The following is a 21194-nucleotide window of genomic DNA, read 5'->3' as shown; positions in this document are numbered from 1 at the left end:
AACGATAAAAAATCAGGGAGGGTTACCGCTCTATCGGAGCCAGCGGCGCGGATTGAATTTTTTTTTGCGGGGAACAACAATTTTGGAAATAGAGTAAAAAGAGATCTGATCTCTCTCTCTCTCTCTCTCTTTTTTTTTTTCTTGATCGCTTCCTCGACCTCGCCATTCCATTTCCTTCACTCGCACCCTAAGCACACTCTGAATCATGTCCTGCAAAGTCGTTCTTGCTCAGTCTATTTCGGCCTCTTACAGGTAACAGATACATCCTTCAATTGCATCGAGGATAAATTAAGATCATAAATACAAAAGAACGGTAATCCAACCATTAAGCATTTTTGTAGAGACGAATTAAAAAAGACCATCAAGGACCGTAACATCCGCCCAAAACTCGTTGGATTCCTTTCAAACGAAGACCCTGCCGCTGCAAAGTACGCTGAGTGGACCGCAAAGACCTGCGCCGAGACCGGGGTCGAGTTTGAGCTGAGAAAGTGCTCCAGAAATGACCTTGAGGACAAGATCGTCGAGGCGAACCAAGATGAAGGCGTCCACGGCATCATGGTGTACTACCCCGTATTTGGTGATCGTCAGGTAGGAAGACATACACATACACGCAAGATCGAACAGACGAACAGGTTGGCTGCACTTTTATGCGATATCAATCTGACGATATCGGCATTCGGCTGTCTTTCTATCGCAGGATCAATATCTTCAAAACGTCGTCGATGTCAGCAAGGATGTCGAGGGCCTTCACCACAAGTATGTCTACAACATGTACCACAACATCCGCTTCTTGGACCAGGCCCAGACTAAGAAATGCATCATTCCTTGCACTCCCTTGGGATTGGTTAAGGTCATGGAGTATGTCGGAGTTTACAATGGAATTCTTCCCTACGGCAACCGCCTTCACGGAAGGGTTGTCACCATCATCAACCGCTCCGAGATTGTTGGCCGTCCCTTGGCCGCTTTGCTTGCCAATGACGGCGCCAAGGTTTATTCTGTCGACATCAATGGCATCCAGGAGTTCCATCGTGGTGTCGGCCTTCAATTGAAAAAGCACGAGGTAAATGCTGGGTATCGTGGGGAGTTTCTTCTTTTGCTGTCATTATTCATATGTCTTGCTCTCCATCATATTTTGCCCGTGTTGTCCCAATTTTTGACCACGTTTTTGTCTCTGACTCATGAAGGGTATCACCAAAGAATTGTTTTATTAACTTGCCATGGTCTCTTTGCGATGTGTACCTTTTTAGGTCAGCGAAACCGACTTGAAGCTAGAAGATGTCCTTCCTCTATCGGACGTTGTTATCACTGGCGTCCCATCTCCCTCATACAAGGTCCCCTCAAACCTGATCCGCGACGGTGCTGTCTGCATCAACTTTTCAACTTTCAAGAATTTTGATGGCGATGAAATCAAGAAGAAGGCCGCGATCTACGTCCCTGCCGTGGGCAAGGTCACCGTCGCCATGCTCGAGCGCAATTTGGTGCGCTTGTATGATTATCAGTTGCAAGATCGCGCCGCTACGGCTACAGCAACTGCCTAATGGATCAGTGTGCATATTTACATCATTCTCATTTTCTTTTTACATACACGTCATATACTCATTTCATTATCATCCAGCACACCCATGTTCAATACGAAGACCCAGTAGAGAAGACATGTTCTGTAGAATAAACAGAGCATCATAAATTTTAGTTGCTGTATGTGGACTGACAATCTACGTTGTCGGATCAATTGAAGGCACTCGTACTGCTTCCTTGTTCGTACGCTCCTGAAATCCTGTTTTGATATTACTTTGATGGTATCTAGTTAAACTATATTCAGCCGCAATGAAAGCATTAGAAAGACTTGAGTGAGCAGAACGTCTTCTCAGCAGCTATTTGATATGAAATGAAGACTTTGTGCCATTACTGCAGGCCATACCTGGGACAAGTACGACTCAGAAACGATACGAGCACGGGCATTGAGACTCAACTTCATCTCGCTGATCTCTTTGTCGACCTCCTCCATGAACTGAATGATAAAGTCCACTAGCTTGTGCTTATACATCAGCTCCGTGTGTGCGTTCGTGATTAAGAACGAGATATCATATCCCTGGAAAATCACCATTCCAAAATAGCCGTAAAAAAAATGTTAGAACGGACATCCAAATTAAGTATAAGAGCTTGCATCGCGCCCGAGCTAATAATCCTGCCCTTTACCTCTATTGGTTTCCTGCGAAGGATCACAAAGCTCTCTGCGCGCTGCGTCAAGAAGCGCGTGAACTTGTGGGCCAAGATCCGCTCGATCTCATCTGCTTGTTTGATCGCAATGCTGACGCGCAAAGAGTTGACGGATGTTTCAATCAAGACGCGCTCCTTATCATTTCTGCTGATGACGACAGGGTTGAGAAGAACTTCCTTGGACGCCCTAACGTGTTTCCCATAGTGCATGCGTAAGTAAATTGAGCGTTACAGCGAAGCCTGCCGCAAGATTTGAATATGCTACTAAGGCATTAGAGTAGCCCTTCGCTGCTGCTGCGTTCGCGCCGAGTCCAACGGATTAATCACCCTGTTGTATTGTCGCTCCAAGCTATATCATGCGCGGTCGTAAATGACTTCAAAGTACGATTCGTATCCTCCTTCCATCGTCGCATACCTTGCCTCGACTTCGGGCTTGTTGTGGCGCTCAGCAACCTGGGACGAGAAGTTCTCCAGACACATGGCGGCAGTGAGTGTCTGGCGAACAGCATTGAGGTATGGTCGAAGAGTGTTGGACTAGTCATCCGCGAGCGTGAAAGGAAAAAAAATGGGTGTCAGTAGCAGGCTTGTCGAAAGGGTAGGCTTAAGGATTCAGAAAGGCAGAAGGAAGTACCATGGTGTACAGATGTGTAAGTGAGTAATGGAGGATGAAACAAAGGGTGATGGGGTGATGGAGGGAGGTAGGAATGGGTTAGAAGCAGTCAGCGCTTCTCGCTTAAATGACGTCACTGAAGGCACTAAAAAGTCGTCCTCCCTTGCCTTGCCCTTGCTCTCGTCCCACTGCGCTACTGCTGCTACTGTTGCTACTGCCCCCGACCTCTGTGTGCGGTCTTGCATCTTGCATCCAAGGGTAGCTCCCATCCTTATCCACCGGTTGAAGATAGAGCGGTCGCTTTTGATGGAGTAAATTGCCATGTATCGTATTGCATATGTTGTGTCCTGCCATAATATCGCGGTGCATGGAAGTGCCGCAATTTAAGCAGTGTAGCCTGCTGCTCGCAGGTTGGACACTTCTTGGACGTGTAGTATTCGTTCACTCCAACCACGATGTATCCAAGCGACCTGGCTTATGTGAGCGTTAATAAAAATAAAATAAAAAAAAGTATCAATAATATCAGTACAATATTCACAATATTCACAGATTCCAAACATGATTCAGATCTACATACTTGCTTGGTGATGCGTTACTTTTTGAACAAAGCGGGACTGGAAGGACTCGTGCAATGAAGAAAGCCTAGTCTTTGTTGAGAGCTTGCTTAGGTCGACTACGATCACAACCTCGTTGGTCTCATCCCTTTTTTTTATTCGCCACGCGTCCCAAGCCAAACGTACCTGCCAGAGAGCTATTGGTCAGTACATTGGACGCCTTTCAACCACCGACGTCGATGGGGCAGACAGAATCCTGTTCAACATACTCTGTCCCCGCGTCCCCAAAGATGATCCCAGTGACAGCGATTCCGATAAGGCTGCTCAAGGACTCCAAGAACTTGATATGCACAACGACAAGATTGACACGAGAGATGAACAAATGGACTTCCTATTCTCGCTTTTCGTATGCATCTACAACTCCGAACTTCTCTCCAATTCGGGATCGATGCCCTATGTCCTTTGGTTCATCGAGAAAGCCAAGAACTTCTTGCCAGCCATAACCAAGGACGGGACAAATATGCCATATCCAGGATCCACTATTCTGAGATCTACTGTCACACAGCTTTCGGTCGAGTTAAAGAATCAGTATTGCAGTGGCTCCAAAGATCTTTGTGGGAAGATACTGGCATGTAACTTCAATCGGCGCTATCGTCTGTACACAGACCAAAGTGTATCAAGGGAAGTCTTGCGGACATCATCCATCCTTTTCAAGATAGATCGAAGCACGCAAGAAAAAGGGTCTTTTGCCTGCAGATGCACTAGACAGCATTAACCATGGCATTTCAGCAATTGAGAACTTTATTTTCCTAGACAAGGCCTGCATGAGTGGTCGAAGGTTGGCTCCGCTATCCTCCCTTGAAGTCATCTTCGTAGAGATAATAGCTATTGAATTCGATTCGAATGGTACCCTTAATTCGAATAGATGCGCTACTGGCCGACCAGAATGATTTTGATCCTTCACCTGATTCAACATTTCCACCGTCTTTAGAGCAACCCCTTCCACCAGCAATCCTTCTTCTACTTCATAGGCAAAGGGCAGAAAAGGCGGAATAGAAAAGAATAGCCACAGAAAAAGAACAAGAGCAGGAGCTTCAGGATCTTGAGGCCGATCTGAAAAACATGATATCGGAGATTGTCATTGCCGCTGGCTCAACAAAGAAGAGGAAATGTACGCTCGAGTACTTCCAGACCACGATTGCAGGAGTAAGGAAGACCTTGCTTGAGGTGAAGGGCCTCAATACTGTCCAGGCGGGACAAAAATGTCAGAGATAAATGTGCTGAAGCAGTTAGCCGTTGTCAAACAGGCATAAGGAATTGAGTCTGATTGATGGTCAGAAGATTGTGTTCCAAAATAGGACGGTCCTTATTGCCACCCTTAAAAAACTTATTTCCGTCCAAAAAGTCTGCCAATCAGGAGTCCCGCTTCCATCACTTCGGTGACGTAATTTTTGCGCCCATTGTCTTAGAATCTCCAGGCACCTGCCCTTAATAAAGTCTCGCCCTCATCTGAGTGGTCCGCCCCAAAGGGCGAATAGGCCTTTATCGAAAAGGTTTTTTTGTTTCGACTGTCCCTCTTTCGCTCCCTCCTTTCCTCCCTCATCCCATTCCACCTTTCAAGCCCGATCAACCATGGCTCTCTTCCTTGGCCGCCTCACCCACGACACCCGCTCCAGAGATCTCGAGGATCTCTTTGCCAAGTACGGCAGAGTCACTCGTCTCGACATCAAGCGAGGTATGCACACCCTCACTCATGATCCTCTCTTTTCTGCCACTGTTGTCTTGTCGATTATCTTGTATTATCCTGTGTGACCTCTTTTGCCTTACGCTTTGCTGACCCTGAGTCCAATATGACCACAATTTTATTTGCTCCTTACCTGCTCTCAATGTCAATGTCAATAACAGGCGCCAACTCTGGTTTTGGCTTCGTCGAGTACGAGGTATAATACGACTCAGGACTATTGCATATTCACCACACCGCATTAACATTCAACACTGACATGGAAACAATCATCTCGATACGTTGACATAGGATCCCCGCGATGCTGAAGAGGCTGTTCATAAGCTCAATGGATCGGTTGTGAATGGAAATCCTATCGTGGTCGAGTTTGCCAAGAACAATGGCCGTCGTGCTGGTGATAACGAATGCTTCAAGGTAAACACATCTTTAGAATTTGATATTCGTTTGCGATCTAAACCCAACCTACTTTATGTCGTTTTCGGTGCTAATCGTCCCATTTTGTTTGGTTATTTTCCTCAATCTAGTGCGGCAAGGAGGGTAAAGGCCATGAACTAATGCGACTGGTCATTGACGCTATGCAGCGCAATAAGGAGTAACTCAATGACAACCATGGTTTTCACATCTCTATTTAGGACACTGGGCTCGTGATTGCCGTGGCGGTTCCTCGGGCGGTCGCTTCAGTGATCGCAGAAGGTATTGTCACTCGCTCTCCCCTCCACCTTGTCCCTGTCGTGTGTCACCGCGAGTTGAAAACAATTGGAGCGTCGTCATCAGTCCGAGATGTTTGTGTTGCCTGCGCTTTGTGTGATCGTCCTCGATTTACGGGAACCAAGTCTCTGGCACTCCTCCCCACATATTGTACCATTGCTGGGCCAGTCTTGCGAAGCGATCATCGATATTCCGCCTATGGAATGTATCTCCTCCTATGCACGTCCAACGGGTTCAAAATTCTGCTGCTTCTCATGCCCATGCACAATGTTGCAGCGGCGTGAATACCTGGGCGTTTTCCTCCGCAACGCATCAAGGATTCAGTGCTTTTGAAAATGGCCTACGATCTCCAGTGGTAGTCGTCAGTTCGTCAGTTCGTCAGTTCGAGACTTGGAATGGCAGCAACATATCTCGACAGCACAGGTTTTTTCTGCTCCGTTTCCTGTGTTTGCTTCACTCGCCGAACCGTGCTGAGCCGTTCGGCCGTCATGCTTCTTTGTATGTGCAAGCAAACATTTTAAGCGTCGGTTGATCATGTCGCCCTATCACTCTCCCTTCCTCACTCGCATTCTGGCCTCCATTGTGTCTATACCTCCTCCCTCTCAATCCCTTACCTTTAGCAGAAACGCGTTCCGTCATTGACGTCGTCATGATTTTATGCCGGCCATCTACTAATAGATCTCGTTCTCCACGTCGTCGTTCTCGTTCCCCTCGTCGTGACTATAGAGATCGCTCGCGTTCTCGCTCCCCTCGCCGTCGTGATTACCGCGATGACCGCCGCGACTCTCGTGATGACCGCCGTGATTCCCGTCGCGACTACAGAGACGAGGGCCGCAGAGAAGATCGCTCGCCCGAGCGCTCGTCCTCTCGCCGCGATTATGACCGCCAGAGAGATGCCTCTCCTGCCCGCGGTCGCTCTCCCAGCCCTAACGCCGATCGTCGCCAACGCTCCGTCAGCCCTGTTGCTAAGGATCGGTAAACCGCATCAACTTTTTTTTTGTTTCACTAGCCCACATGTCTCGTCAGCAGCTGGATCATAAACTAACGCTGAACTCTCTGTTTTTCGCTTGAATCAGTGCTCGTTCCATCAGCCCCGACGGCCGTTAACGGAATCAGGAGGGAAATTATATGTGCAACACGGATAAGATAACGGTAATACCAAGAACGGAGCGGGAATAAGTCTCGTATTTTGAGGAGATGTTGCACAGAGAGCGAATCAGTTGCTTTTAATTAGTTTCTCGTATTTCTTCAGTGCCATTCACTTGCAAAATAAAATCGGCGACAGCCTTTGTTGCAGAAAGTACTTGATATGGCCATGATGCCTGATATTAGGACTGATGGTTTAAAGAGAGAGATGAGAAAGCAAGCGAGCGAAGATTACATGCATTTAAGCGTAGGCAGGCCACGCGAACTTGCAGACGTTTACATGTTTAACCTAATAAATCTGTCTGGCGGAGGACATGCTCTACTCTTCTTCCCTCTCCTCGAGCGTCTCAAGGGTTTACTGACGTAGATCTGCAAGCTCTGGGCCTCGATTTTAGAGACGAACAGAGCACCCTATCTTTGCTGACTGAACCTTGGATGGGCCAGCAGTGAGCGTGGGCCGTTCTTTGGTATGCAAGGAGAATTGGCCCTAAAGTCTCGGTACTCTTGCAATATCAATGGGCGCGATTCTCGATTTCCACGGCCCGCCCTTGCGTATCAACCCATGTCGCCGTGGCTCTAGACTATCGCAACAAGCTGCAGCCTGCATAAGCACAGTTATCAATTAGGCTTGGAAACACGACTTGTAACTCCAAGATATGATGAATGGACAGTCATTTATTTTGTAAATGTAAATGGGAATGAAAAATGTGAGGTAATGGTGAAAGGTGACAAATTATGGAGAAAGAAAAAAAGTGGAAGCAATGCAATAATGTTGTCTGTCTTGTTATCAAAAGGAAACGATTCTACTGTTGCTTGCACTCGGGGGCCTTCTCATCCTTGGCAGGGAGCTAGTGGATTGAACAAAGACAAATGGGATGTAGTTTAGTAACACATCCAACAGACAATCGAAGAAGCAGAATGCGTTCATCGCCAGAAAAAAACACTTACACCCTCGTTGTCGTCCTCTTCGTCATCATCCTCATCATCGTCCTCCTCATCATCCTCATCATCGTACTCAAAGTCATCATCGTCGTACTGATCTCCATGATCCTGGTACTGAAGGGCCTTGCCGGTGAACCAATCGACGGCACGAGGGATGATTGAGTCCTTGAATTCCTCACCGAGACCATAGTCAGCCTCCAGCTTCTCGTCCAGATCCTCATCCTCGTCAATGTCCTCGTCATCTTCGTCCTCAGGTGCGACTGGAGGAGTGAAGAAGGAAAAGAAGGTCTCTGCAGGAACAGTCTTCTTGACCACGCGGGTCTTGTTGGTTCCCTTGTGGCGCTGCTTCTTGGTCTCGACAGTGATTGAAAGGTCCTTGCCCTCTTTCCAGTCAATCTTGGTACCCTCGGCATGATCGTAGACGAAATCGCCGCCATAGCCAGGCTCGTCCTGGTAATAGTAGGTCTTCGTCAAAATAGTGTTCGTGAAAAACTCGTTGGGCGAGAACTCAAAATCAAGACGGAAACCGGGCTTCTCAAAGTAGCCCATGCGAATGTCAACCAGATGCTTCAATGCTTCCTCGTCCTTCTCGGTGATGATGTCGGCGAACTGGGGGTGAGACTTCAAAGCCGTGAGCCAGAACTCGGGAATACCTACAAGTATAGAACATGATAGTGAGTACATTTGATACCGAATTTTATACCGAAACTAACATAGCTGTCAACACAGTGGCAATTGGGGTTACCTTCGACTTTCTGGGCATCCTTGTCCTCATCCTCCTCGTCCTCATCCTTGTTCTCCTCATCCTCGTCGTCACTGACACCGTCGGCGACCTCGATATCAGTGGGCTCAGTCTTGCCGCTGATGTACTCAGCACGCTTCTCATAAAGAGGGGTGTAGAGAGCAAGGTACTTCTTCTCCAAGGCGAGGATCTCGTTTTGAAATTCCGCCTCCAAGACAGCATGCTTGTTCTGGAGCGACTTCAAGCCCCTGACACGACGGCGAACATCAGCGGGGAGAGTCTGGACATAGCCTGAAGGAGCGCCGACCAATCCGCCGAGACGGCCCTGCAACATGGACATGAGCTGAGGGTTGTTGGCCAACAGAGAGGAACCTGAAGCAAAGAAGCCGAAGGGAAATAAATTATTAGCCTGACAATTATAGATTCATACTTATTATATGGGTCACTTTTTTTTGTTGGGGTGCGTATATTTGTATATACATATATATAAAGATGAGCAAGATTGCCACCAAAAAAAAAAAAAAAAAAATGCACAAAGACAGATCCGATAAACCCTTCGAATGGTCACTCGTTCCAGGTGATTGAGGAGGGAGGCGGGAGAGATACAGTAAGATCAAAAGGTAGGGGGTTGAGGACATACCAGGAGTCTGGATGGTCTCCATGTCTTCCTCGACGGTGGGAACTGAGGGGCGGACCGAGGAGTTGATAGGTGCAGAGAAGATGGGAGTATTCTGGGGCGTGGGGGCCTCCTGCTGCTGCTTCTTCTTAATATCAACGTTGGCTATGTGTAGAAAAGAAAAGGAATACCGGATGAGTTAGCAGACTGTACAAAAAGGAGGATAGGCGAGCCGCAGTGCACCCACCCCATAGCCATAGGGGTCATAGTTCTGATCGTCGAAGAATGGCAAGGCAGTCTGAAGACAATCCTGATAATGGAGCTGTGCTGTGGTTCACAAGGTGATACCCGCACGACCATATTGCTTTGGCCGAGTCGTACTCCAAGCATCTTGAGGATGTCCACAGAACCATGAAAAAGGTGCCTGCCATAACGCACCAACCATCATCTTTCTTGGAAAAGCATGGTGGGTAGGGCAACCACCAAAGGGATCAATCCCAATGATAATTGGTCCCGAGGGTTCACTGTCCATAGCTTTCCAGAGAATCTTTCTTACCTGACGAAGAATCCATTGCGTATGTGTATAGTTGGGGTGGGATGATCGAGAGGACGATTTAGACAAAAAAAAAAAGTAGAGAAAAAAAAAAGACAGAGAGAGAAACATCACGTGTACTGTTCCCTTTGAGATCGTGCGTGCAGCGTCCATGCTGCACTTGCTGTGCCTGTACCAGACAACAAAGAAAAGGGCCACAGTTCTCGGCACCACACACGAACAAGAACAAACCGCGAATCAACTGCCGCCGCCAACCTTTCCTGGGCGCACATCGTGGAGTAAAGCCCTGAATCCGCTTCGGCTTCACCCTCATCTTTCTCTCAAAGCGGTCGCTGGAATTGCCTTGGAGACACATCTTATGGCCAGACCATCCAACATACCCTCAGGCATACCCGTGCGCCCAAGTGTGGCCGCTTCCAGCAGCGCCTCCGTCGCTCGACAACGGACCGTTGAGGTCATAGCTGGAATTCCTCCCAGGAAAACCGCGTCCAGGCCAGGAGATCCCATTCCACCAGCAAAACCACGTCGCTACAAACCAGGAGCAAATGCACTTCGGGAGATTCGGCAGTATCAGAAGAGCACAGAGTTGCTGATCCGGAAGCTACCATTTGCGCGCCTCGTAAGTTCATTGAGCCGCGGACGAAACAATTTTATTTCAATAGGACCAGAGTTCATTGTGCGCTAGTTCTCAGTGTGTCTAATCATTGATATTTCAATTGGTTAGGTACGGGAGATTGCCGATGAATACGCATCATCCTTGACATACATTGCTGGGGATGTGCATTTGCGGTGGCAGGGATCCGCGATTTTAGCATTACAGGAAGCAGCGGAGGCATACATGGTGCACCTCTTTGAAGATGCGTAGGTCATTAGGTCATTGTGTATCAGTTGGCAACAGGACCAAGTGGTATGGACATCAGGCGCGACGAACTTATCCCTTTTTTTAACCAATTGATCGATAGAAATCTATGCGCTATCCACGCCAAGCGAGTTACGCTCATGCAACGCGACATTCAGCTGGCTAGGAGAATCAGAGGCATCCATGGAGGTCTTGGTTAGACTAATGCTTTTTATCACCATTGACGTCTCTCAGCATTCTCTGTCGTGTCTTTTGTTCCCACCTTTGTTTCCTCTTTTCCGAGGCGATATCTACGCAGGCCAATGCAAGATCAAATAGCGCCCATCGCCTAATACTATCCGTTCGTCCAGCCATATTCGTCATCCCTTTTATTGTAATATATACTAGTCCCATTGGAGGTAATACATATAATCAATGCCAACCGCCGCCAGTACTATCGACGTCCGAATGCTGGTTCATACTGCAATTGACGTGTACTCGGGATTAAAATGGCCACTGAGAGCCATCGGATTGCAGAAGCTATGCCTTGGCAACTGAAAGAGCTGTAATGGGTCATGGGCGATTCCGATCGAGGATATATAATTGAGTGCCCAGCAGCAACACATGTGAATACCACAACTGCAGGGATCGTCACCATGCAGGATACTATTAAATATTGTTGGGCTTCACCATCTTCATGAGCATAATCGATAATGAGTGCCGGGACGATAGATCTCTACAATATCGATAATGCCCACACATGAGTTGCGAAAACTATTTTGTCAGGGTATTCAGGGTACAAATTCTTCAAGCGCCGCTTACTGAGTGAACTCAGTTTATAGTACGCTCAGAGCGTTTAGGCCCTGAGAACTGCATTAGGGCCTTGGTTCATGATGGTTTAGCGGGACACACCCTATAATAGATGTTAAATGCGGAAGAGGACTTCAAGAGCCAGACACCAGGGGCATAAATATAAGCTAGGCATAGGAGCAGAGCCGTAATGGTCCCTGGACCACCACCTTGACAATTTTTTTCAAAAAAAGTCTCTCCGAATTTAATTAACAGTGACGTCGGTTTTTTTTTATTTCCCTTCCGAAAACAACCTGCCCTGGACTGGCCAGTGAGTTCGGCAAAGAGGCAAGGTTCTAATCTCTCCCTTCGCACCATCTCCATCCTCCTTCTTCTACCATGGCCTCTCTTGCTACCAAGCTGGCTTCGGCCTCGCTTAACCGCTCTTCTGTCACTCTCCCCGCCACCGCCGCCGGTGTCCGCGCGGTTCTCAATCGATCTGCCCACTACTCCACCGATGATGTCCACCACGGATACGAACACGGTCACCGCGACACTCCCACCTTCCCCTCACTCCCCAAACTGAAGACCGCCTCCATCAACAACAACCGCACCTTCGTTACTGGTATGTCCTCTCACCTAGATCTTACGTAAACAATCTCTTCGAAAGTGATCTCTTTCAAAATCACGAAAACGACTCGGACATTCAGTCCGAAGAGATGGATATCGATATGGCGCGCTTCAACAAAGACCTGCACCGCTTGTTTGGATCTTTGCGCATACAACATTCAATACGTGATTTTGCACGTCCATTGTCGTCGCAGTTCTAGACGTACTTGACGGCCCAGCTTCGACTCTACCTCCGCACGATAATGCCCGCTGCATTCTGGAAGCACTCATTCACAATGTGCTTATATATCTCCATTTGTATCCACATCACATAGTTCCCGCTGGTATTTCCCAGCAGAAGCGCTTCAATCACACCTCTGCTCGCGACACGACCGACATTCCCGATTTTAGCAAGTACAAGAGTGGATCGGGCGACACCTCCAACCGCGCCTTCTCCTACTTCATGGTCGGCACCACTGGCGCCTTGTCCGTTATGGGAGCCAAGACGACCGTTGCTGACTTTTTGGCCAACATGTCTGCATCAGCCGATGTCTTGGCCTTGGCCAAGGTCGAAGTTGACCTCAGCACCATCCCTGAGGGACGCAATGTCACCATCAAGTGGCGTGGAAAGCCCGTCTTCATCAGACATCGCACTCAGGACGAGATCGAAGAAGCCAATGCTATCAACATCGCTGAGCTCCGTGATCCCCAGAACGATGCCGACCGTGTCCAGAAGCCCGAGTGGTTGGTCATGCTAGGTGTCTGCACTCACTTGGGATGTGTCCCAATTGGCGAGGCAGGTGATTATGGCGGATGGTACTGCCCCTGCCACGGATCTCATTATGATATCTCTGGTCGTATTCGCAAGGGACCCGCGCCATTGAACCTTGAGATCCCTGCCTACTCGTTCGAGGAGGGCAACAAGGTTATTATCGGTTAAATAGAGGAGAAAGAATTTTTCAGCACATACATAGGCATCGGACGAGATCAGCAGAAAAAAAAAAGAAATTGTAATGAAGACTGGGGTTTTTTCCACTTTAAATGGATATAGAGACATTGGTCGATGATATCTGATGCCTGGTCCACCTGGACGCGGCCATGGCTCGTATGCACCACATCGAAGCTTCAGATCGTTCAAAGTCACGCATGGATTTTGTGAACAACATTTTGCCACCGATGTTTGAAAAGGATTCCTGCTTGACTTTCCGCACACTCGAGCATCACTTCAGGTGATGGCATCCGGCATGGACACCCGAACAAGACAAACGAATGCACATGCTATCAGCGCACAAGCAACACGATCCCTGCCATTCATCTCGGCAGCACATCACCGTGCGCTGCATCTCATTCTCTCTACGGAGGCGAGCGACGCTCTTTTGACGCCACTACAGCGCAGGAACGCCAGGATCCTCCAGCAACATTACCATCAACAGTATGTCGAAAACTGTCTTCACAGGAGCATTTCCTCTGAGCCAGCTACAACCAGTAGCAGGGGTTTGAATGCATTAACGGATGCTGGTAAAAGTGTTATTGATCGAGTCCGAGCAAGGGTCGACAAAACATTGGAGCGGAAACAGACAAAGAGCGGATTTGTATCCTCCATCAATGTAGCCGAAGTCGACAAGCCTGATTATAAGATGCACCTCAAGGATCTCTTAGTACTGGTATGGAACTTCATTGGTACTAGGATCAACTGTGGGCCTTCCCACTTAACTCGTCTTTTCAGAAGACTGATCAATATGCTATCTATACGATAGAGCTGCGAACCAGAACTGGATCTCCTCCCTGCCCCGGAGACGCTTGAATCGCTCAAAGAGAGGTTCGACCAGTATAAGACAGATGCAGCAGCGGCAGCAACATCAACAACAGTAACGGAGCCATTAATAGCCATCGAAGCACTAAAGCCAACAGACAAGGATCCAACAAAGATGGACACCGCAGTGACTACCAGCCCTAAGTCTTTCAACAGTCCCGCTCAATACCATAGTCCTATGCATACTCCGTTACCCACAACGAAACCTAAGGAGGTTGACATTAGGACAGCAGAACATACACTATACAATTACATCCACAAGGTCAAGTCAGATGAAAGAGCCAGCACTGGAGCGACATCCCCACCGAGAAAAGTCGGGAACGAAATAACGAGTTTTGCGCCGAATATACCGTCGCAATCAGCTCTATCGATACCCCAACCGTCGAAACCGAAATATGCTGACTATGGAGACGATGAGGAGGAGGAAGAACGAAGCGACCCGGTTCCCGTACCAGATTTCAGGCCCGCAGCGAATTTTTCAAACGGTGTGGACCGCACATCCAAAAAGAGGGTAAGGCCATCTCCGGTCATTTCCACTGAGTATATTCAGCACTATGAAGCCATCTGGATGGTGTATTCACACCTTCAATCTCAATTTTCTCTAACCTTCCAAAACGATTAGCCAAGAGCGGAGGGATCAAACGAACATAGCACAAAGGCCATGCAGTTTATCACAGCAAAGGAGCAGATGGTATGTGATCCAATATTGATTTTATCTTCACTATTCAATATCGCGGTACAATCGGAACCGAAAGTAATTTTGTCCGCACGTTGAATCGCTAGGCAATTGAGGAGCAGCATCAAGAAGAAAAACGGGCCAGCCACTATCTTAATCGGACTGGATACAACCCGCCTGTGCATAATTCTTATATCAACGGCAGTGGCAATGGTTATGGAGCCGCGAATATGAACACGAGCACTGGACTGAATGGGACTGGAGCAGGAGCCAACGCTGCCGCAACGCTGAAATCCAAAATGCTTGGAACAAAAAGGCCCAAATTCAAATCGCCAATCAACAGGAACAGCGCGGCGAACACTGACGATACAGGGAAGGCAGGACAGTCAAAGGGGTCGAACAAAGCTGACGAGCCAGTGGACGAAAGACTGAGGAATATTGATCCTAAGATGGTGGAGGCTATCAACAACGAGGTGAGCTTGCTCGATCGCTTTTCGTCAATTCATGGCATTTACAGGATATTGCAATTTGCTGACAATTGTTTTCTTGCATTGCTAGATTATGGAATCGCTGCCAGTCGTGACATGGGACGATATTTCTGGATTAGAGCACGCCAAAAAATCTATCAAGGAGACTATTACTTGGCCAATGCTGCGCCCAGACATCTTTACTGGCCTCCGGCGACCTCCCAAGGGCTTATTGTTATTTGGACCTCCTGGCACTGGAAAAACCATGATCGGAAAGTGTATCGCAAGTCAGTCGAAGGCAACGTTTTTCAGCATCAGTAGCTCCTCTTTGACATCGAAATGGGTCGGCGATGGAGAAAAGATGGTTCGGGCGTTGTTCGCTGTGGCGCGGTGTCACCAGCCAGCGGTGATTTTTATGGACGAGATTGATTCTCTGCTGTCACAGCGCAGTGATGGCGAAGTCGAAGCTTCGCGGAGGATCAAGACAGAGTTTCTCGTCCAGTTTGACGGCGTCGGCGTTGGTGGAGAGGAGGACAGGATTCTGATTGTTGGGGCTACGAATCGACCACAGGAAATCGATGAAGCTGCACGTCGTCGGTTTCAGAAACGCCTGTATATCCCGCTACCAGAGAATCAGGGCCGTCATAGTTTGATGATGAGGCTGCTGGCGACCCAGCCGCATGATTTGACACCGGAGCAGATCTTGGATATCTGTGAACGTACAGCGGGGTACTCAGGCTCGGATATGACGGGACTTTGTCGAGAGGCAGCTTTGGGACCTGTACGGGCAATACAGGGGGATATTTTGGAGATTGGACTTGATGCGCTGAGACCGATCAACCATAGCGATTTTTTGGAAGCACTGTCGCAGGTTCGCGCTAGTGTGAGCGATAGGGATTTGAATCTGTATAGGAATTGGGACATGGAATATGGATCGATGGCTAAAGGATGAAGGGAAGACCGCTGCACGCACAAGACAAATATACCTTTCAATTCTCCAAATCGCTTTTATTCGCCATCAATCCACTCTTGAGAAGCTCCTTCGATTGCTTTCTTTGGCATTACAATTGTTACACGTTGCTCCAAATACTTTATTTTCTATGAGCAATAATTCGGATGATGAAGAAGATGATATGTGTGAAGGGTAAAATTGGAAGAGTCCAGTTTTCTTTATAAGACTTTGGTAGTCTTTGGTTGAGCATTCGATTTGAAGGTCTGATCCGAGGCCGCTGTGGGCTTTCCATTGTCATCAAAGTTGTCGACGTCCTTTGCCTGCTTCTTCCAGACGGTCTTGTCCATTCTCAGAGAGGGGTCGTACATGGATGCATCAGGCTTGCGGTAGGAAAGTCCGATACGGTCCCAGAGGGTGAGATATTGTCCATAGTTGTAGTTGAAGTACAGATGATGAACGGCATGGTGGGCTGCAGAGTTGATGACGGGATTGGAGACGAGGTATTCGCCATCGTGGATGAGAACGGACCAAAAGTTGACGGAAGCAAACATGACCAGGTAGATATACTTTTGCATTGGCATCATGTACACAAACAAGTGGTAGGGCACGGACTGAAGATAGCCGTCCATGAAGTGGAAAGCGTGAGATGAGAATGGTGTTGGGATGATCCACTTGTGATGAGGCTACAGAGAAAGTAAGATGATATGGAGTTAGGAGGGAGTGCGCTTATGTGCAGCTGCATGTACGTTTCGCTCATATCGCAGAGGAATGCAATTCGGTGGACCCCTGGTTGTTGTTGTTTTGTCTTCCTCTCCTCCCAGTTATTAACCATTAGCGTTATTGTTTCCCTGATCGTCCCTGGAAAATCAAACAAGCGGATATTACAAAAAACAGCGCGAAATAAAAACGACAAATACCCAGCCATTACGTTGACAATACCTTGTGGAGACGCTTGTAGAGAAGTGGATGATGCAACCAGCGATGGATCCAGTAGATACCAAAGTCGGTGAACAGCAGAAAGCAGACAATGCTCACTGCAGTATAACCCCATCCATCCATGAATGGTTCGACCAATGGCGCGAGTGGTCCAAGCATGGCAGCACGGGCAGTAGTCTTTGCAGCGGCGGCGGCGGCGGCAGCGGAGGCGGCGGCAGCAGCTGTAGCATTGATACCGGTGCCGGTCGCGACAGCAGCAGCGACCGTTTCTTGGATGACCGAGGTTGGTGGATTAAAGGCGATGGAGGGGATGTTATCTCTGCTGTGGATATGGATGTACAGTTGACTCCAACCGCGGACCTCACCCAGGAGCCAGGGTACGGTCATAACGGCGATTCCTGGAAGGGCCTTCATAGACATTTTGATCTCGAGTGCGACCTGGTTCTTGAGGAACTTGGGGTGCTTCTTGTGATTCTGGTCAAAGACGAAGAGATAGGATGGGTAGGCGAAGCTGAAGTACATGAGCAGGGCTCCCACATAGGTGATCACAAAGAGAGAGAGGATCTGACGGAGGATGTGATCGGCGGGGAGGGTGTTGAGGGTCATATTGGAGGCCAGGGAGGAAGAGGCGACGGAAGTTGCGAGGGAGGCAAGGGTCTCGAGAGGGGTGGATGCAGTTGAGGAGAGGAGAGTGTGCAGGTCTGACCATTTGGGAATGGCAGCAATGCCAGCAATGAGATCAGGAATGGGGATGGCGGGAAGGGACGGGTAGACGTTGTTGAAGACGTACTGGTCCGCCAGGTTCAGGATGTCATCCATGGTGGAGGAGATCTGATTGTGAACGGTGGAATTGACAATGGGCTGGGATAGGCTGGGATGAAGAAGAGAGGAAGAGCGAGAATAGAGACAAGAAGTGTGAGAAGTGGGGCGTCTTGTCTTGTTATGTTATAGAAAAGGGCTATTTTATGAGACAGGCCCCGATTCCTGGGAGAGTGGGGATGGTGCCTGAAGAAAACGGGTTTCTGATTTCTCTGCGGGTCTGCACACAAAACGCACGCAAAAAAACATCAGCCCACATTTCTCAAGGCGAATTGATTTGCCAGACAGACGACACAGAGCAACAGACAACAACAGGAACTAATGGACAGCATGCACACTTTTACGCACTATCCATCACTCACACACATCCACACACTGCGCTGCTGCATACCCTCTTGCTCCTTCTACAAGTGCCCTCCCATTACTATCTTTTACAGAGGCATGGAAGCACCGCAAGATACCCATAGGCCAGCCCTTTTTTCTTTATTCCTTACCAGATCCTTCTTGTCTAAACAACGCTAGACCAACTAAAATAATATAGAAAATCATCCCACCTCCTTCATGAACGCCGCCCTCTCTTCGTCCCTCTGCTGATCAGGATCTAGAAACTACGCCCAATGATGGGAACGTACCACGATGAAGGTGCAGAATTGCAGACACACCACCCATTCATGTGAGACAATCCTGTAGTCAATGCTCTAGTCGACCAGGGTGCGTCCTTTATAAGGCACACCCGATCTCTCACCAACCAGTCTGGAAGACAATGCGACTCATAGACAGGAATCATCCCATTTCCATTCTCATACCCCCCCTCCCTCTCTCCCACACACACACATATATATATATATATATATATTGTTATCAGCGTGCGGGGCTGCAGTATCTGCCCAATCCATATGTATCATGAAAGTGTGCAGAGGTACATGCATGCAAAACGCGAATGGCAGGATGTCAGGGTACCGTTCAAGTATCTTACACTTGTGGCACCATAGAACATTTGTGTGAATAGGGAAAAAAAGATATATAGACTACCTACCATGCGCGATGCTGAGGTTATTGCCGCCACACATGCACCAAAAAAAAAAAAAAAAAAAAAAAAAAAGCGTGCGTTTAGGGTTTTTTAGGATTTTTGGCGACGGGGTTTTCTCCACCCTCTTCCTGGGCGGGAGTATTGGTGGAGGGAGCGAAGAAGACTCCCTGTAGACACGAGTGAATAGAGGGATGACCTTGCAGTGTTACTGTGCTGTTATACACGCCTGGTTCCCCTCAGATATGCTGTGCTGGCTCTCGTAAGAGTCGTTCTGTGACTTTCTTTCTGCCTTGGCATATTTTTTTTTTTCTACGCGGAGAAAAGCCTTCCTTCTTCCTTTCCTCGGTCATACCTCCACACACACACACACTCTCTCTCTCTCTCTCTCTCTCTCTCTCTCTTTCTTTCTTTCTTTCTCTCTCTCTCTCTTCCCTCTTTTTTCTTCATTCGCGCTTTGCATTCCCACGCACCCCCATCGGCCGACTAATTGTTTGACTGACTGATTCGATTGCCATGGAAGCACCGAACTACGGCGCCGGCAGCAGCAGTCTGCCCCCAAGCTACGTCCATGAGGAAAACGCCCCCCTTATCCCCAAGAGTAACACCGAGGGCAAGTTCGCCCCCGAGGCCCGCTACAACGATGTCTGGGCCACCGGTCTGTTTATCCTCAACATGGCCGCCTTCACGGGTCTGAACGTCTACTCTTTCAAGGCCTACGCCCACAACCTCTCCAACCCCTTCACAATCCTCGACGACGGTACCCAGGTCGCCACCAACGCCTTTGCTATCGACCACTCGCTCTCAGTCTTGGCCCTGTCCTCGATTGCCGTCACCTTTGCCCTTGCGTTTGGCTATTTCATTCTCATCCAACGCCAAACCGCCTTCCTTGTCAAGTTCTCGTTCTTCTTTAGTATCTTCCTTACCATTGGCCTGGGCATCATCCAGATCATGTCCGGCAGCATCTTCTGGGGAGGACTTTGCCTGGCCACTGGCCTCGTCGTCCTCTTCTGTTACAAATTGTGGGCCTCACGGATGCCCTTCTCGATTCTTCTTCTGCAGACCATCACCTCTGTCACGCGCAAGTACCCTGGTACTCTGGCAGTACGTGTTTACATCTCTGTTTCTTTTCATGCAACGATTTTTAACGGAATTTACTTGCTGGTCAACTGACCCTGCATTGAACGAAATGACCATATGAATTCATCAACGTGCTAACATCTCGGCGGTTTATTGTTCTAGGTCGCATTCTCTGGTTTGTTCACTCAGATTGCATGGTCCTCGCTCTGGATTTTCTCCTTGATGATCAACTATTCAGTGTTCCAGCGCATCTCCAATTGCAGGGTCGAGGAGGTCGAGGACGGAAGAAGCAAGATGGTCTGCGACGACAACCGTCTATACTTGGTCATGGTCTACCTCAACTTCGTCATGTTCTGGAACACAGAAGTGATCAAGAACGTTGTCCATGTCACCATCTCAGGAGTCTTTGGCGTCTTTTATTTCTTTGAGGGCTCTGCTGCAGGCGCACCCTCTTCGCCCACTCTTGGATCGGCTAAGCGTGCGCTGACAACGTCCTTTGGAAGTATCTGTTTTGGATCGCTCTTGATTGCGCTCCTCCAGACTCTGCGTTACGTCTGTCAATCGCTCAGGTCAGACTCAGACAACGGTCTGATGGCCTTTTTGGCCATGTGTGCGGACTGCATCCTCTCGTGCCTCGAGGGTCTCTTTGAGATCTTCAACAAGTTTGCATTCACTCAGGTGGCGATGTACGGCAAGCCATTCGTCAAGGCTGCACACGACACTTGGGAGTTGGTCAAGGACCGCGGCGTGGATGCGCTCGTGAACGACAACTTGGTCGGCAATGTCCTGGGCATGGGCACGCTCTCGGTCGCCCTTGCGAGCGGTCTCTATGGCTACCTCTTTATCAAGTTGGTTCAGCCCGGCTTTTATGATAAGGATGACGAGACGCTGGTTGTATTCATTGTAGTCATTGTCGAGATGATCCTTGGTGCAGTGATGATGTCGGTTCCCAACAACGTTATTGATTCTGGAGTGACAACCACCTTTGTCGCCCTAGCGGAGGATCCTCAGACGCTCTACAGGACGAAGCCCGACCTGTACCACGCCATTGCGGAGCACTATCCCCAAGTGACCCGCAATGTCCGCGGCATTTATGTCCAGCATGATTAAACAAGGAAAATGACACGTTAGCATACGAAATGAACGAATGACAGGAAGCCATCGAAATACATCCTTTATTCTTGGCTACTATGCACGTCTCTTAGCAGCACAATAAAAACAAATGCATTAAAACTCGTCTTTGCTCTATAATGTGCTGTATCTCAGTTGGGTAGAAAGCTGTTCGGATAGGCGCTGTGTAGACCACGACTTTGGCGCATGTGCATCCTCCTAAGCGCAGCAAACTTTCTGCCGAGTATG

General features: G+C 48.5%; 9 protein-coding genes across 9 annotated transcripts; 6 read left to right on the top strand and 3 right to left on the bottom strand.

Annotated features, from left to right (window-relative positions):
* Positions 1-133: 133 nt before the first annotated feature.
* BC939DRAFT_465522 (uncharacterized protein) lies at positions 134-1657 on the top strand. The gene is made up of 4 exons (XM_051557513.1): positions 134-252; positions 342-588; positions 698-1060; positions 1248-1657. The coding sequence occupies exons 1-4, from the start codon at positions 206-208 to the stop codon at positions 1536-1538; spliced, it is 948 nt and encodes a 315-aa protein (XP_051407650.1). The 5' UTR covers positions 134-205; the 3' UTR covers positions 1539-1657.
* On the bottom strand, positions 1658-3006 carry BC939DRAFT_465520 (arp2/3 complex 20 kDa subunit). The gene is made up of 5 exons (XM_051557512.1): positions 2849-3006; positions 2633-2751; positions 2197-2404; positions 1919-2089; positions 1658-1809 (listed from the first exon to the last, which is right to left on the bottom strand). Exons 1-5 carry the CDS (start codon positions 2849-2851, stop codon positions 1801-1803), a joined length of 510 nt encoding a protein of 169 aa, XP_051407649.1. The 5' UTR covers positions 2852-3006; the 3' UTR covers positions 1658-1800.
* A 1909-nt stretch (positions 3007-4915) lies between these two features.
* On the top strand, positions 4916-7133 carry BC939DRAFT_465503 (uncharacterized protein). The gene is made up of 7 exons (XM_051557511.1): positions 4916-5116; positions 5287-5321; positions 5414-5536; positions 5647-5659; positions 5755-5815; positions 6509-6805; positions 6907-7133. The coding sequence occupies exons 1-7, from the start codon at positions 5014-5016 to the stop codon at positions 6935-6937; spliced, it is 663 nt and encodes a 220-aa protein (XP_051407648.1). The 5' UTR covers positions 4916-5013; the 3' UTR covers positions 6938-7133.
* A 498-nt stretch (positions 7134-7631) lies between these two features.
* BC939DRAFT_465496 (uncharacterized protein) lies at positions 7632-9888 on the bottom strand. The gene is made up of 5 exons (XM_051557510.1): positions 9833-9888; positions 9301-9441; positions 8664-9032; positions 7925-8571; positions 7632-7824 (listed from the first exon to the last, which is right to left on the bottom strand). Exons 1-5 carry the CDS (start codon positions 9846-9848, stop codon positions 7780-7782), a joined length of 1218 nt encoding a protein of 405 aa, XP_051407647.1. The 5' UTR covers positions 9849-9888; the 3' UTR covers positions 7632-7779.
* Positions 9889-10187: 299 nt separating this feature from the next.
* On the top strand, positions 10188-10888 carry BC939DRAFT_402515 (histone-fold-containing protein; the record flags this gene model as incomplete). Its single annotated transcript, XM_051552683.1, has 3 exons — positions 10188-10448; positions 10554-10690; positions 10792-10888. 3 exons carry the CDS (start codon positions 10188-10190, stop codon positions 10886-10888), a joined length of 495 nt encoding a protein of 164 aa, XP_051407646.1.
* Positions 10889-11693: 805 nt separating this feature from the next.
* On the top strand, positions 11694-13107 carry BC939DRAFT_465490 (Rieske [2Fe-2S] iron-sulfur domain-containing protein). Its single transcript, XM_051557509.1, has 2 exons — positions 11694-12080; positions 12400-13107. The coding sequence occupies exons 1-2, from the start codon at positions 11856-11858 to the stop codon at positions 13003-13005; spliced, it is 831 nt and encodes a 276-aa protein (XP_051407645.1). The 5' UTR covers positions 11694-11855; the 3' UTR covers positions 13006-13107.
* A 56-nt stretch (positions 13108-13163) lies between these two features.
* On the top strand, positions 13164-15973 carry BC939DRAFT_485175 (P-loop containing nucleoside triphosphate hydrolase protein; the record flags this gene model as incomplete). The annotated part of the gene is made up of 3 exons (XM_051559292.1): positions 13164-13204; positions 14982-15027; positions 15113-15973. The coding sequence occupies 3 exons, from the start codon at positions 13164-13166 to the stop codon at positions 15971-15973; spliced, it is 948 nt and encodes a 315-aa protein (XP_051407644.1).
* A 218-nt stretch (positions 15974-16191) lies between these two features.
* Positions 16192-17515, bottom strand: BC939DRAFT_402504 (sterol delta 5,6-desaturase ERG3; the record flags this gene model as incomplete). Its single annotated transcript, XM_051552682.1, has 3 exons — positions 16192-16656; positions 16913-17086; positions 17270-17515. 3 exons carry the CDS (start codon positions 17513-17515, stop codon positions 16192-16194), a joined length of 885 nt encoding a protein of 294 aa, XP_051407643.1.
* Positions 17516-19117: 1602 nt separating this feature from the next.
* Positions 19118-21071, top strand: BC939DRAFT_428678 (plasma-membrane choline transporter-domain-containing protein). The gene is made up of 2 exons (XM_051553210.1): positions 19118-19859; positions 19998-21071. The coding sequence occupies exons 1-2, from the start codon at positions 19272-19274 to the stop codon at positions 20943-20945; spliced, it is 1536 nt and encodes a 511-aa protein (XP_051407642.1). The 5' UTR covers positions 19118-19271; the 3' UTR covers positions 20946-21071.
* Positions 21072-21194: the final 123 nt, after the last annotated feature.

The sequence above is a fragment of the Gamsiella multidivaricata genome (assembly GCF_025024155.1).
Source record: "Gamsiella multidivaricata strain RSA 2152 chromosome Unknown BC939scaffold_90, whole genome shotgun sequence".
NCBI lineage: Eukaryota > Fungi > Mortierellomycota > Mortierellomycetes > Mortierellales > Mortierellaceae > Gamsiella > Gamsiella multidivaricata.
This window is presented reverse-complemented; position numbering and strand designations above follow the sequence as displayed.

Excerpts from the sequence above, each read along its gene's own strand:
- BC939DRAFT_465522 (XM_051557513.1), top strand. The coding sequence starts at position 206 with ATGTCCTGCAAAGTCGTTCTTGCTCAGTCTATTTCGGCCTCTTACAG. Across the intron at positions 589-697 it reads CCGTATTTGGTGATCGTCAG|GATCAATATCTTCAAAACGT; the intron begins GTAGGAAGACAT and ends TTTCTATCGCAG. Across the intron at positions 1,061-1,247 it reads TTCAATTGAAAAAGCACGAG|GTCAGCGAAACCGACTTGAA; the intron begins GTAAATGCTGGG and ends GTACCTTTTTAG.
- BC939DRAFT_465520 (XM_051557512.1), bottom strand. Across the intron at positions 2,405-2,632 it reads AAGCCCGAAGTCGAGGCAAG|GGCGTCCAAGGAAGTTCTTC; the intron begins GTATGCGACGAT and ends GAAACACGTTAG. Across the intron at positions 2,090-2,196 it reads TTCGCAGGAAACCAATAGAG|GGATATGATATCTCGTTCTT; the intron begins GTAAAGGGCAGG and ends GTGATTTTCCAG.
- BC939DRAFT_465503 (XM_051557511.1), top strand. The coding sequence starts at position 5,014 with ATGGCTCTCTTCCTTGGCCGCCTCACCCACGACACCCGCTCCAGAGAT. Across the intron at positions 5,117-5,286 it reads TCGTCTCGACATCAAGCGAG|GCGCCAACTCTGGTTTTGGC; the intron begins GTATGCACACCC and ends TGTCAATAACAG. Across the intron at positions 6,806-6,906 it reads AGCCCTGTTGCTAAGGATCG|TGCTCGTTCCATCAGCCCCG; the intron begins GTAAACCGCATC and ends CGCTTGAATCAG.
- BC939DRAFT_465496 (XM_051557510.1), bottom strand. Across the intron at positions 9,033-9,300 it reads GGAGACCATCCAGACTCCTG|GTTCCTCTCTGTTGGCCAAC; the intron begins GTATGTCCTCAA and ends TCTTTGCTTCAG. Across the intron at positions 7,825-7,924 it reads AAGAGGACGACAACGAGGGT|CTCCCTGCCAAGGATGAGAA; the intron begins GTAAGTGTTTTT and ends TCAATCCACTAG.
- BC939DRAFT_465490 (XM_051557509.1), top strand. The coding sequence starts at position 11,856 with ATGGCCTCTCTTGCTACCAAGCTGGCTTCGGCCTCGCTTAACCGCTCT. Across the intron at positions 12,081-12,399 it reads ACAACCGCACCTTCGTTACT|GTTCCCGCTGGTATTTCCCA; the intron begins GGTATGTCCTCT and ends CCACATCACATA.
- BC939DRAFT_428678 (XM_051553210.1), top strand. The coding sequence starts at position 19,272 with ATGGAAGCACCGAACTACGGCGCCGGCAGCAGCAGTCTGCCCCCAAGC. Across the intron at positions 19,860-19,997 it reads AGTACCCTGGTACTCTGGCA|GTCGCATTCTCTGGTTTGTT; the intron begins GTACGTGTTTAC and ends TTATTGTTCTAG.